Source organism: Thrips palmi, unplaced genomic scaffold (genome assembly GCF_012932325.1).
Source record: "Thrips palmi isolate BJ-2018 unplaced genomic scaffold, TpBJ-2018v1 HiC_scaffold_10, whole genome shotgun sequence".
Classification (NCBI taxonomy): domain Eukaryota; kingdom Metazoa; phylum Arthropoda; class Insecta; order Thysanoptera; family Thripidae; genus Thrips; species Thrips palmi.
The window spans coordinates 14647900-14661660 of NW_023144621.1; the positions used below are offsets into that span (position 1 = coordinate 14647900).

At 49.6% G+C, this 13761-nt stretch overlaps 2 protein-coding genes across 7 annotated transcripts; both read left to right on the top strand.

Annotated features, from left to right (window-relative positions):
- Nucleotides 1-1573: 1573 nt before the first annotated feature.
- Nucleotides 1574-9091, top strand: LOC117654045 (signal-induced proliferation-associated 1-like protein 2). 3 transcript variants are annotated; one of them, XM_034400179.1, is made up of 19 exons: nucleotides 1574-1766; nucleotides 1879-2039; nucleotides 2119-2276; nucleotides 2369-2607; nucleotides 2696-2799; nucleotides 2891-3048; nucleotides 3134-3240; nucleotides 3328-3462; nucleotides 3550-3814; nucleotides 3907-4165; nucleotides 4247-4362; nucleotides 4443-4634; nucleotides 4718-4826; nucleotides 4913-5128; nucleotides 6130-6280; nucleotides 6351-6637; nucleotides 6732-7039; nucleotides 7125-7376; nucleotides 7457-9091. In XM_034400179.1, the coding sequence occupies exons 1-19, from the start codon at nucleotides 1589-1591 to the stop codon at nucleotides 7659-7661; spliced, it is 3600 nt and encodes a 1199-aa protein (XP_034256070.1). In that variant the 5' UTR covers nucleotides 1574-1588; the 3' UTR covers nucleotides 7662-9091. The 3 variants fall into 3 exon arrangements, with proteins under 3 accessions (XP_034256070.1, XP_034256071.1, XP_034256072.1); XM_034400180.1 differs by lacking the exon at nucleotides 4913-5128 and adding an exon at nucleotides 5519-5698; XM_034400181.1 differs by lacking the exon at nucleotides 4913-5128.
- Nucleotides 9092-9876: 785 nt separating this feature from the next.
- On the top strand, nucleotides 9877-13726 carry LOC117639070. 4 transcript variants are annotated; one of them, XM_034374451.1, is made up of 5 exons: nucleotides 9877-10088; nucleotides 10822-10994; nucleotides 11652-12282; nucleotides 12664-12928; nucleotides 13002-13726. In XM_034374451.1, the coding sequence occupies exons 2-5, from the start codon at nucleotides 10854-10856 to the stop codon at nucleotides 13348-13350; spliced, it is 1386 nt and encodes a 461-aa protein (XP_034230342.1). In that variant the 5' UTR covers nucleotides 9877-10088; nucleotides 10822-10853; the 3' UTR covers nucleotides 13351-13726. The 4 variants fall into 4 exon arrangements, with proteins under 4 accessions (XP_034230342.1, XP_034230341.1, XP_034230343.1 ...); XM_034374450.1 differs by having other exon boundaries at nucleotides 9879-10220; XM_034374452.1 differs by lacking the exon at nucleotides 9877-10088 and adding an exon at nucleotides 10225-10318.
- Nucleotides 13727-13761: the final 35 nt, after the last annotated feature.

The window sequence follows — 13761 nt, forward strand, 5'->3', positions numbered from 1 at the left end:
GACGGTGGTGGACGGCAACTCCGTCTCGGTGGACGACGCCGTGCCGCACGCCGCGCACTCGCCGTGCTCCGACAGGTACGCGACTCGTCAGCGGCGTAGCGGCGTAGCGCTGATGCCGCACAGTGGGCCCCACCAATGGAACCCTCGTTAGGAGAGCAATCTATTGGTGGGGTCACGCGTTTGGTTATAGTAGTCCCATTTAGCGACTCTGGAGCTCAAAACGCTTCTAGAGTTTTCTGGCCCTCTGTGTGCCGGTGACAGCGTGTCACTCCATTCATTTATTTTTGTCATGTTGAGGCTGGCTACACTTCAAATTTTGGCATGGCCCGAAACTGGGCGCCTCCGTCACCTACTCCACTTTTTAGGGTGGCTTTGGCGCCCAGTTTCTGGGCACCTTTGTCGCCTAGTCTCAGGGTCTACAAATCATCCAGCAACTTGCCTTCTCCCGTGGTTCGGCAGCGTCAGGGGTGCCTAAAATCTGGGCACCATGGTCGTCCAGAAAATAGGCTCCTGTGCATGCTCTACCTCGGGGGAGGGCCAGTTGCGGGATGGTTTGAGGACCCTGAGAATAGACTACAAAGGTGCCCAGAAACTGGGCGCCAAAACCACCCTCAAAAGTGGAGCAGGCGACACAGGCGCTCAGTTTCGGGCCGTGCCAAATTTGGAGTGAAGTCGATATGGCGATACAGCACATCAATATTGCTATTTGGAGCGATTTGCCTGACTTGGGTGGCGGGGGAAGTCCCCGGCGACGGTGTGCGGTTGGCAGCGGTGTCTGCGCTGCGCGAGCTGCGAGTCTGCAAGGCGGTGGACGCGCAGCGCCGCGCAGCGCCGCGCAGCGCGCCACCTGTTGCCGCAACAGACTGCGGACTGTGTAATGAAGGCGCGTCTGTCTCTCTCGCACTTCAGGAACCCCGCGGCCAACAACACGAGCCCCAAGCTGCGCCTCAAGCTGCACCGCTTCTGGGGCGGCGGCGCCCAAACCAACGGCCACCACGCGGGGACGACGACGACGACGGCGTCCGTGGCGGCCACCCCGCCCGGCACGGCCGCGCCGACTGCCAACGGCAGCGCGCCGTCCGCGGCCACGCAGCCCACCAAGCCGCCGTCGCGCGGCAGCGGCGCCCCCCCGACCGTCGACGACTCCGCCCTGGGGACGTGGGGCGCCGCGGCGGTGGGTGTCGTCAGCGACGCGGACCGCGACCGGGACGGCCGGCGGCGCGGCGCGGCGTTCGCGCACTACGACGTGCAGAGCATCACGGCCAACCTGAGCTACGCCGCGCGGCTCCGCGGGCTGCTGCTGGCGCGCCGACGCAACACGACGACGGGGGCCTCGGCCGCGTCCATGCTGGCCTCGGGGCCGCGGTCCGCCACCCCCGACGCCGCCACCGCCACCGCCACAGCGGCCTCGTCGACGGCCGAGGCGCTGGACGCGGAGGACGTCGGCGACGGCAACGCCAACCACCTCCTGGAGAACTGCCCCTACTTCCGCAACGAGGTGGGCGGCGAGGGCGAGCGCGTCGTGTCGCTAACGCGGTGCCTCCCCGCCGGCGCGTCCTCCTCCTCCGCTGCCGCCGCCAACGCCCCCATGCACCGGCCCGCGCTGGCCTGCGGGGTGTCAGTGCTCGAGTTCCCGCCCGGCGAGACGCACTGGAAGACCGGCAAGGGCGTGAGCTGCTGCCCCTACCAGCGGCCGCCGCCCCACGCCGCCATCGAGAGCGTGGACCACGGCGCGCAGTACTACCGCCGCTGCTTCCACGGCCAGGGTGCGTTTGCCTCCATCTTCATTCATCGCGGCTTCTGTCATCTTCATAGAATATTTTTCTGCTTTTGCAAACACTTGCCGTGTTTTGATTTTATTCTTGCTGTTTTACACAGAACACCAAAACTGGTTTGGTATGGACGAGACGCTCGGCCCGGTGGCTGCAAGTATCAAGAGGGAATTAGTGGAGAGACCAGGAAAGCTTTCCTCCGACTCAAGTGGGGGAGCGCCACCTCAGCCTGTCTATCAGTATAGAGTTCTTATCCGTACTAGTGAGGTAAGACAGCGGCTTGATGTACAAATATGCGTTTGTGTTTATCTCCGCTGTATTACTAACTGGCGTTAATGTGTTGCAGCTTTTGACATTAAGAGGGTCTGTCCTTGAAGATGCCATTCCTAATCTTAAAACTTCAAACGTTAATAACAATAATAATACAAATAAGGACAGCAATAAAGCAATGATGAACACTAAAGAGGTTTTAGAGTATGTCGCCCCTGAATTACAGCTAGCATGGTAAGAAAAACTAATTAAGTCCTAGTGACTGTGTTAACATCTAATTATCATTATTATTGTTGTTATTAATATGAGACAAATTGTCTTTACAGTTTAAGGCTTGGAGTAGCATCACCCCAAACAGAGGAACAATTACTGAAATTGGATGAACAGGGCCTGTCAAACCACTACAAAGTGGGAATCATGTACTGCCGAGCTGGGCAGGGAACAGAGGAAGAAATGTATAATAATGAAGATGCTGGCCCAGCGTTCCAAGAGTTTTTAGAAAATATTGGCCAACGAGTTCGACTAAAAGGTTTTGACAAATATAAAGCAGGACTTGACAATAAGAGTAAGTTGCCCTCTATGAATAAACAGTGCTATTGTACATTACTACATCACCATAAAAAATATTTTCATTTCATTTTTTATTTTCCCAGCTGACTCAACAGGATTATATTCTGTGTACGCTCAGTACCAAGACTGTGAAATAATGTTTCATGTATCTACCATGCTACCTTTCACTCCAAATAACAGACAACAGGTCGGCGGTGATTCCTTTCAGTTGGAATTATTTTGTGTGTTCTCTTTCCCTTATATTTTTTCTCACTACCATTTTTGTGTGTGTATTGCAGCTTTTACGCAAACGTCACATTGGCAATGATATTGTGACAATAGTTTTTCAAGAGCCTGGTGCACAACCTTTCACACCAAAGAATATTCGTTCTCAATTTCAACATGTATTTATTGTTGTGAGAGCAATCAATCCTTGTTCAGATAATACTCAGTACAGGTAAGCAAGCATTCTAACTTGTTTTCAAGTTGTTATGTGTTTTGTTATGTGTTTCTAATTCTGTTTGTTCTCTTTTCCTTGTTAGTGTTGCTGTTAGTAGATCCAAAGAAGTTCCAATCTTTGGACCACCAATTAAAGAAGGGGCCACATACAGAAAGGGCAAAGCATTTTCTGATTTCCTTCTAGCAAAAGGTAGTGCTAATTTCAATTTTTAAATTTCTAAATAGTTCCACAATTATTTCAACTAGCTGATTGTTCTGATTATATTTGTTTTTCTAGTTATTAATGCAGAGAATGCAGCTCATCGCTCTGAAAAATTTGCAACCATGGCAACACGAACTAGACAAGAATATCTAAAAGATCTTGCTAATAACTACACAGTCACTACCCTTGTGAAAACTGGACAGAAGTTCTGTGAGTACCTCTACCTGAAAATCTAATTATTGATCTTACCTAATGCGTTGGTTGTTCTGGAAGCGGCATATTTTTATTTTCTTCCAGCAATGCTCTCATTTAGTAGTAAAAAGAGTAAAGATAAAGACAAGGACCGGGCCCTTGCTCGTCCGCCCCGGTTTTTACCTGATGCAACTCAGAGGGGAGCCCTCTGTTGGCAAGTGGTGCTGGAGGACAGTGGGCAGTCTGCATTGGTTGACTGTTTCCTGGCCATATCTGCCGATTCTGTGGTTCTAGTTGAAGAAAGGAGTCGAGAGATTGTATTTGTGTCACCATGCTCCTCTGTCCTTGGCTGGGCTGCCACAGGAAATAGGTAAGAAAGAAGCATCGTGATGGATTTTTTAAATTTATCTTTTACCAAACTTTGCATTTTTGACCTTTTTAAAAATAAAACTTTTATTTCAGCCTCAGATTGTATCACCATCAAGGAGAGTGCACACGTCTTCACCTGAAAGAAACTCAGGCGGGTGGCACAGAATTAGTTGAGGTGATGGTTCGGTTGCGGAGTGTGACACCTGGGAGTGTGGCTCAGGAGCTTACTCTTCGTCGTAATAACATGGGTCAGCTTGGATTCCATGTCCAGCCTGATGGTGTTGTTACACAGGTGGAAAGCCATGGTCAAGCCTGGCAAGCTGGTCTTCGCCAAGGGGCACGCCTCGTGGAGGTAAGCATCAATCTGGCCTTTATTTTCCTCTTTTAGACTCTGCAGTTTGTTGTTAAAATGGAAATCATTTCTGTATTTCAGATTTGTAAGGTAGCTGTTTCAACCTTATCACATGATCAGATGGTTGATTTGCTTAAGACATCAATGTTGGTCACAGTAACTGTTATTCCTCCCCTCCATGATGGGTCACCAAGAAGGTTGGTTTTCAATCAAGTTCATTTATGGAATAAATGAAAAGGAAAAAAAAACATAATCAATTGCTTTGTATGTTTTGCAGAGGTTGCAACCTACCAAACTGCAAATACAATGCAGAAAATTATGAAGGTGACTATGAAAATTTAGCTAATGGCTCTGAGGATGGGGTGGTTGTGATGTCATCTGGGACTGGAAGCGTACCAAATGGAAAAGGTAGTCCCAGGAAAAGTTCTGCCCAGTTACAGCAGGTAGTACCTGGTAATCATCGACGAAGGTAAAGACAATAAAAATTGCAACTAAACTAAATTATCCAGAGAAACCAAAGACACTGGATTAAGTGGAGCCCCTTCTTTTCAGGTATGAAAGGAGCTTTTCTCCTCCCCGGTCGAGCAACAGCTCTGGGTATGGTACAGGAAGCAGTAGCAAGTCCTTCACTGGAGGAGATAGGTTTTCATCCAATGTTGAGGTATGTTGAATTGAGCACCCATTTCTTACATGCCCATCCCCCGATTTCCAAAAATATTTTCACGTTTTGCGGTGTTGATCCCTCAGGGTGCATTGACAAATTGTTTGGGTGGACACACTGATGATCGGTGGTATGAGCTATTAGAGCAATCTGATACGTCAGACCCACCTCGACGTGACTCTCCTCCACCCTTGCCCGCAAGGCTGGGGCAGGGCTCCAACTGTGCAAGTGCCTTCCAGCTGGTTACTCCAAATGGGCAGACCCTTGTCAAGCCCAGCACTGGCTCTACGCATCACAACAAGGTGTGTAGGTGTGGGAGCCGAGTGACTAAAGCTGGTTGGTGTTTTTTGCAAAATTAAATGGTCCCCCACGGTTATTTTAACTCTACAATTCTATACCTGTAAAGAGATTTCCCAACTCTCATCCTTTGGTGTCTGGTACCATTGATAATCCATATTTTAAATTCTCAACAAAGGGTGTAACCTTTTTATGTTACTAAAATCTTGTGCAACTTTTCTTAATAAACCAGTGCTGAAAAGTTAACATTGGCTTTGGTGATGGAGCCCTAAAATTTAATGAATATTGCTATGGGACAAATGTAAAAGAGCATCATTACAAACTTAAAATGTACAGCTCAATTGATCAGTTTAAGCTAACTAAGTACAACATAAAAAACAATTTGCAACTCACAGGTTCAAGTCAGCCATTCTCTGCCGCTACCTCATGCAAACTACTCACAACCTCTGGCTATATTATCTACGAAGAGTCCTCACAACTTCAAAGTGGGTGACAGAGTTCGATGTGGAGATGCGTCAGTTGAAAGAGATGCTTATTCTAGGCATGAAACTTATGCCAAGAATAGAGCTCCCAAGGTGGGTCACAATACCCCAGCCATAGAATTCCTGCTTCATTGCGCAACTCTTTCACAAATCTTCAACAGCCCTTGCACCACATTTCTTGCACAGTTGCTTTCATTAACATCTCCCTTTGCTAAGCCTACCTTTTCTCTGCTTGCTTTGACCACAGGCAGTGTGCTCAGTAAGGTATAAGTTGAGCTCCTTATCTTGAAATGTATAATTAAAACAATCTTCAGCTTCCCTGGTTTTGACTGTTGCGCAAACCTGCAGTTGCACCTGCACACAGTCTGGCCTGAGTAAAGCACCTTTCACAAATTGTTGAACAAATGACTTCAGGTTGTGCGTCATGATCTTCACTCTGCATGTGATACTTCTGTTGTGCAATGCTACACTTCGAAGTTAAGGTGAAATATGGCACCCTTTTGAAACTTTTTTTTTTCTGACAGGCTGATTACTCTGGGGTGAGTGAAATGAGTAAATCAACTAGTCTTCCTTTAGAAGTTGCAAGCGCTGGCCTGCGGGGACTTGCCATAAGTGATGGCCACTCGACTGACACAAGTTCTACGAGTGAAAGGTTGTGTGGCGTGCATAGTGAAGGTAAATACTGACTTGCTGGCTTTATTTGGATGGGTGTGATCAGTGTCTAATTTGACTGTGGCATTCGCAGATGATTTGTCAGCGAGCAGTAACAGCATGTCACCTGGTATTCGCCGCTCCAGCAAACCCTCACATTCCTCGGGCCCTCACACTCCCACCCCGTCCAACAGCAGTCGCAACCAAAGCCCCAGACCGCGAGATGCGCGAGATTGCGGGGAGGCCCGGCTGCGGCCAGGCGTGACTCCAAGATCCACACAGAGGAACAGTGCCAACCTCCACAACTCTACCCTCCAGGAAGATCTCATGAGATTAATCAACCCCGACTACATGGCTGATGAGGATGGGAATAACAGTCGGGTATGTCATGAATGAATTTCATCACCTCCCCAAATGCTTGTTTTATTTAAAAATATGGGTTTACTCCACTCATATTTGTATCACCTAATTGCAGGAAAACAGCGGTGCAGCCTTAGGCAAAGTCCGCAGCAGTGGCATGGGCAGTGTCGGCAGTTTAGGGAGTGCAGGAAGCATCAACGGCAACACACCTGACAATCTTCCTCATGTTAAATCTAGATCTCGTGAAAACTTATGTGGCACCAGTACTTCTGTCCTAGAGCCAACACCTGCAACAGCTCCTGTGGGCTCAGAACCCCCTAATGAAGTGATTCTCACAACTGCACGACCTGCAACTGTAATTTCAAATGCTTCTACCGCTTCAAGCCCTGCTCCCAGTGAAAATAAGCTTTCAAAGGAAGAACGGTATGTTGAAGACATGAATGGTGGTTTCCATTTGCAATGTGCTGTGTTTTTCTTTTTACTGACTCCAGAATGAAATATGTTACAGGCTATCACCAAGGGTTACAAAGTCTGTGTCAAACAATGGAGGGTGCAAAAACTCCCTACCTTCACTTTCACCTATACCTCTCCCCGATGCTCGTGACATGGACTGGCCTAGCCTCGTAGACACTGCCACAAGGGCGTTGCTCAATGTTTCTGATGGGGTGGAAATCAGTGATGGCAATACAGCATCTACCAACAGTGAGCCCTTAGCAAACTGGGTAGATGATGTTGCAGAGCGTCTAGGCCTTGACAGAAGGTGTGTTCCATCAATTACAGGTTCCATTACAGTAATTAAGAAAATTTAAGCAACTTTAATTTTTGTTTTCCCTTTCTCAGTGGAGGGATCCGAAGCGTGTCGGACCTTGAGAGACAACTAGCTCAACTACAAGCACGTTTGTCTCGAGAAACTCATCTGCGCCTGTCCCTAGAGGATGAAGTGAGAAGACTGCGGGATGAAAATCGTCGTCTTCATGATGAATCTCAGGCTGCTGCCCAACAACTGCGAAGATTTACTGAATGGTTCTTTCAAACCATTGAATAACCCAATGTTGCAAATGTCATTGCCATATATGTCGTTAACCACTTTTCACACTGTTGAATCTTGCATTTGTTACTTCCACATGTTAAGTGCACAATTGAACTGTATTTTAAATGCTCAAAAATTCCTTGTTTGTCTGTTTTTTTGTTGTTTTTTTTCATCTCATTCTTCAATTGTTACAAAGGTTGAGATTTTAATCATTGTTAAAAACGGAAATTTTTTCTCTTCGTTAGAAATTTTAGAGGTTGAAAAGCAAAACAGTACCTTGCCACTAGTTTACTTGTCATCATCATTCCTGACTTAAAACATTTCACCTTGATGGTTCTTGAGGGTTCATTTTGAGTTTCCGTCCTGTATTGATGTATTGCTGGTTTTCATCTCTCATGAAGCAGTAAACATCAGCCATTAAGCACTTCAGAGTGGCCTAAGTGCCAAATTACTTTTTGGAGTTTTATTTTATGACAGATTTAGTTTTTCTTCCTTGCATTTTAAAATAGTGAGAAAAAAGACTATGTAATTCTCTAGCACCATGTGACTCTGAAATCAGCAGTATTATTTTTTTATTATGTACCCTGGAAACTACCACAATTGTCTGTCTGAATGTTAGCCCATCCCAGCAGTCCCAGTTTTGGGAGCAAGAAAGCTCAGTTTAGGAGAAAAAGAGAACTTTGCTTCTAACATTGACTTGCTTTTCTGGTTCTTGCACTTTTAAAGGAACTTACCCTACTGTTGTGTGCCAATCATCTTCATTTGTCAATATTCATTGGAAGTTGTGATTATAACGCAGAGAAAGAATGTTTTATTGAGTGGAAGTTTTGTCTAGTCCTTGTTTTTAAGGAGTTGCTGGAGTTGTGTGGAAGGCTTCATTCCTGTCTGCATCACTTGATGTATGACTAAGGAAGAATACCTGTCAGAAATGTTTGTAAAGCTACACATAGTTTCTGTAAATATTTTAAAAAACAAGAAACAAGATATTTGTATATAGGCACTATACTGGTCCCTGTGATACATAGCATCAGAGACAATATTTAAATTTATCACAATGTATTTGAATATGTTCTTATAATTCACCTGGACATATTAGCATAAAAATCAAGAACTTCTAAATAGTTCATTGTCCTGTTGATTGTTTTTTTAGACCTGTATGGTGACAGCCAAAGAATAAAGGGGCATGAATTTAGAACACCTTACTAGATAATTAGCAAGGTTGTCATTTGATACATGGGCCTCTCTACTTTAAAGAACAAACAACTAAACTTGTGCACATGTGCTCGCACATGTGATATGGATATGGGATGAAATTTTAATCCGCAGTGTGTAACAAAGTTGAAATTTTTGCATAAAAACCAAAGAATGCTGAGCAGTAATGAGCGGCAACTATATGTATTTTATATTGTATCTATTTTGTATAAATATACCTACCTACCTACTTAGCTGTGTAATTATTCTCCTACACCCCTTTATCTATCAAAGGTTGAAAAATTGGGTACCATAAACGTGAACATTCATAACCACAAAGTAAAATTCTCAGACCAGGTCTTATGGGACGAGTCTGGAAGGAAAAGTGCTTTGCCCCTTTAAAGCATCTTAACCATTGCGCCGTGAAGTTAGGCCACTCATTCGACACGCCACAGCGCAGTGGCTATGCAGAAGATTCCGTTACCATCAGTCTGAGTTTAGGCACACTGCTAAAAAGTGCAGCGGTGGCTCAGGGGGCAAAAGCGTGACCCTCTACGAGTGTGTTCTGGGTTCGAATCCTAGACTCATGTATCTTTTCACCAGTTCACCACTCGAAACTGGTATCATAAGTACAAGCTTTCGGGGCAACTGGTTCTTTGCGAGTTGGTCGCTGAGTGCATGCAAAACAAGACAAGCAGGACGCGATCCTTTATCGGGGCGCCCGCTCTGCGCTCTACACCCCATATCCTTTAAAAAGTCATGAAAACCAAAGCAGCAAATCAAACAGCTCATTTCAATTCAATTTTTCACACATCCCCTCCCAAGCTCGACCCTGGAACTATGAAATGAAAAAAGATCTACACATCTATACTCACAGAACACATTGCAGCAGCTAGGCAAGCTTGGGGCAGGCGTATACGATGGGAGGCCTACCCACACGGCGCGCTGTCGTCTCCTGTCTCCGGAGAAGGGGAGGGGGGAGGGGGAGGGAGCGCTGCCGCAGCGCCGGCTCCACTAGCTCCACCAGCCGCCGACGGGAGGGGTGGGGGCAGCAGGTTGCTGGCCAAGCAGTTTCCTTATCGAGGCTCGGGGCTCGCGCCCTCGCGCCCCTCCAGTGTGTACGGTTACAGCTTTGCAAGCGGCTGGTGGGCGGGGGACACCTCCCGCGGAAACCTGTAGAGCATTCCCGAAGCCCTTCAGAGCGACGAACGAGGCGAAGGCAGCTGTTGCGTGCGTTTGCCTCTCACGAGGGTATGTTGTTTCGAATTTTGGCAGCCCTGCCCCGACCATTCTCGAAGAGCAGCCGGTTGCCGAAGAGGCCCGTTGTATGGTTGTTGTTGTTGTTATCGGTGCGAGCTACCCATCCCATCTTCTCGTCGACTTGTAAGTGTCCTTCCTTCATGTTATTGGGTTATACTGATGTTTTTACTGGCGCCCTCGCTGCTACACGAGGCAGTGCTTTCCTCTTGGGAAGCACTGAGGTGGGGACCGACAGCGAGCCAAAAGCTCGACTCGAAAGTGTACCGGTGCTTGGTTAGGTTTTCGTTGTCGCGACCGTACCGTTTTCGTTTCTCGCCGGCGGAGCTCAAGAGTTGAAATTGTGGCTGTTTTCGTACTGTATCTCTGTACCATCGGTGGATTTCGCTTGTGGCTCAGCACCCAGTCTGCACTAGACACTGTAAAAGCATCTTGGACACGGCGAGCCGCACTCGTGACCCGGCCGGCTCGTAACAAAACAACTCACCACGTTTTTAGTGTAGCCGCTGAGTGCTGGATTGCTGGATTGCTCTCCGAACGAGGAATCCATTGGTGGGGTCACACGCTCGGTTAAGTCCTGTTTAGTGACTCTGGAGCTCATAACGCGTGTAGAGTTTTGGCCGCCTCCGTCGGTCCTCTATCCCACTGCACGACGCCGCGGCGCCCTCGCGGGGACAACACTACACTACAGGTGTCCTGTCTAACCTCGTTTTGATTTCCGTTCAAGGACTGTGCTGACCTGTGCGGACCGGCGCGGCCATGGTCGTGGAGCAGACGAACACGGAGTCGGCGGCCCAGCAGGACTCCAAGGGCCTGGAGGACCCCGAGGCCAAGCGCGCCAAGAAGGCGGCCAAGCGTGAGCGGCAGCGACTCAAGAAGCAGCAGCAGAAGGAACGACAGGCAAGGCACAGCAGCACCACGCCGTCCGAGTGGAGGGTGTCTGGGGGTTCAACGGAGGGTTCTAATGTTAAGTTCCGCTCGCGAGGTGATGCTGTTTCGGAACGCGTTTCCCCTACTCCATGATGACCTTGGTGGGCTCGAGGGAGGCGGGGGTTAGGCGCTCGTGTTTCCTACCTGTGCGTTTGCCTACCGCCCAGAAAATTGTTTTCCCCGTCGCTGCGTCATTGGGCGCCAAGCTGAAAGTGAATGTGTTGTCGTTTTGTTCGGGCTGTCGTGGTTGTGGGCGCTGGCTCGCTTGTTGGCGCCGGGCGTCGTTGGGCCTTCCCTCTGGGCTGGCATGGCGCCAGGCAAGTCCAAGCCCAGGCAAGCTGGCAACCACACTGTGGGCCAGAAGACCGGCGCATGCGGTCAAAATACTAGACGCGTTTTGAGCTCCTGAGTCGCGAAGGGAGTCGAACCGATCGTGTGACCCCACCAATGGATTCCTCGTTCGGAGAGCAATCCATTGGTGGGGTCACGCGTTCGGTTCAAGTCCTGTGTAGAGACTCTAGAGCTCAAAACGCGTCTGGAGCTTTGGTCGCCTCGGCCGGTCTTCTGGCCCACTGTGAACCGCGCCACGGACGCAGGCCGACTGAAAATGGCGTCACTGTCCTCCAGGATGCCGCCGAGTTCCTGCTGCCCGACCCGTTCGCGGAGGTGCCGAAGAAGGCCCGGCGCCGCAAGATCGTGCCGCTGTCGTCCTTCATGCCCGGCATCACCCGGCGCCAGCTCCTGGAGGACCAGTTGCCGAGCCAGACGGCGCGGCGACGCCGCGGCTTCGGCGGCGCCTACGTCGAGTACAACGGGATGCTCGAGCAGGTGAAGCGGCTGCAGTGCCCCTTGGTGTGGCGGCTCAAGCCCCTCACCGACACGGTCAACGGGCTGTACTCCATCCTGGACAGCACGCCGTACTGCGGCTCGCCGTGGCAGACGGCTGTGGAGCTGATCCAGGTGGCCTGCAACTTCGCCGAGAAGTCGATGGTCTGGAAGAGTCGCGAGCTGCTGGAGGACGTGTACGCCATGATCCTGGACAAGCGCGTCAACACCAAGAAGAGCGTGTTCCGGAAGTACCTGGCGGGGCTCAAGCACGTCCTGGACTCGATGTGGCTGCTGGTGCGCACGGACGCGGACGCCAAGGCCAAACGCCCGCTGCCCGACGGCACCCTGGCCGACGACGTGCAGCTGTTCGAGGAGCTCGACGACCAGCAGCGCGCCTGCGTGCACGCCATCAAGGCCGTCATGGCCCAGGGTGAGCGCCAGCGCGCAGCTCTACGCGCAGCGCAGCGCGCGCCACAGCCGAAGCACAGGGGGGCCAGAAGACCGGTGGAGGCGGCCAAAACTCTAGACGCGAGTTGAGCTCCAGAGTCCCGAAGCAGGACTCAAAGCGAGCGTGTGACCGCACCAATGGATTCGTCGGTTGGAGAGCAATCCATTGGTGGGGTCACACGTTAGGTTTGAGTCCCATTTAGCGACTCTGGTGCTTGAAACGCGTCCGGGATTGTGACCGCCTCCACCGGTCTTCTGGCCCAATGTGCGGGGGTTGCTGTCTCTGTCGCACTCATAGGGCGGCCCGAAGGGGTGCGAGAGAGACAGAGCGACGAGACGACTGAATCCCCTTGCTGTGTTTCAGTGGACGTGGAGGAAGCCGACCAGGCCCTGAAGCTGGACCCCGGCGAGGCCCAGTGGCACTACGTCAAGTGGCTGTGCCTGCGTGCCGCCCGCGCGCGCGAGATGGACGTGGACCCCGAGGACCTGGAGGAGTCCACGGCCGAGGAGACGGCCGCGCTGCGCAAGGCTCACGAGTTGCGCCCCACGCCGCAGACCGTCGTGGCCACGGCGAGGGCCTGCCTCGACAGCCCCGAGAAGGACGTCGAGCAGTGTGCCAAGCTCTTGGGGTGAGGGTCGACGCACAGGTCCTGGGGTCGGCATGGGCATGTCATCTTCATTGGCCCTTGTGTTCTGTTGCAGTGATGCTGTAGGATTGTACCCACATAGTGCGTATGTGCATTTCCACTGTGGCCATCTGTATCAACGTCTGGGCAGAGGCAAGAGGAATGCTGAAGGCAAGAGGAATGCTGAAGGCAAGACGGATGCTGAAGGCAAGACGGATGCTAAAGACAAGAGGGATGCTGAACGCAAAAGAGACGCTCACAAGGTTATGCTTAGTTTTAAGACGGCTATTCACTTATCGCAAGGTCTGTGGATGAAAGCCTGCCATGACTGGGGCCTGTATTGTCTTGACAATGGGAGGACAAATGAAGGTATTTACCACCTGGAAAAGGCGCGAGAGGCAGGAGTATTGGGTCATTTTGTTTAGTACAGTGATACTGACTCTGCATTGTGATATAAGTAATGTAAGTTAGGTTTTACTGGACTTTGTACCATCAGATGGTAGATGGGATTCCTTGACAATTTCCCCAAAGTTATTTTTTAATGCGAGATAATCAACAGTAGTTGGTTCACCATTGATTTAATAGTGGGTTAAACTTGATTATGTGCAATAGGCTAGTTATTTGTTTAGTTTGTTTGACATGGTTTGTATTCGGACCTAGATACATTCCATCCGTTCCTAATTTCATTGGCCTAAGTGTTGATATTTTAGTCTCGTATTCCTTGCAGGTATTGCATGGTAAGACTTCTTAATTTGTGATATGTTTTGTACGACAATAAAATAAGACTTTTTAAAAGAAAAATTGTTTTTTATTCCTTGGAAAGAACCAACCAAATT

What these genes read in the sequence shown, in the direction of transcription:
- LOC117654045 (XM_034400179.1), top strand. Translation starts at nt 1,589, where the DNA reads ATGCACCGGCCCGCGCTGGCCTGCGGGGTGTCAGTGCTCGAGTTCCCG. An exon ending in GCTCTACGCATCACAACAAG is followed by an intron (nt 5,129 to 6,129) that starts GTGTGTAGGTGT and finishes TTTTTCTGACAG; the next exon opens with GCTGATTACTCTGGGGTGAG. An exon ending in AGGATGGGAATAACAGTCGG is followed by an intron (nt 6,638 to 6,731) that starts GTATGTCATGAA and finishes ACCTAATTGCAG; the next exon opens with GAAAACAGCGGTGCAGCCTT.
- LOC117639070 (XM_034374451.1), top strand. Translation starts at nt 10,854, where the DNA reads ATGGTCGTGGAGCAGACGAACACGGAGTCGGCGGCCCAGCAGGACTCC. An exon ending in AGCAGCAGAAGGAACGACAG is followed by an intron (nt 10,995 to 11,651) that starts GCAAGGCACAGC and finishes ACTGTCCTCCAG; the next exon opens with GATGCCGCCGAGTTCCTGCT. An exon ending in CAAGGCCGTCATGGCCCAGG is followed by an intron (nt 12,283 to 12,663) that starts GTGAGCGCCAGC and finishes GCTGTGTTTCAG; the next exon opens with TGGACGTGGAGGAAGCCGAC.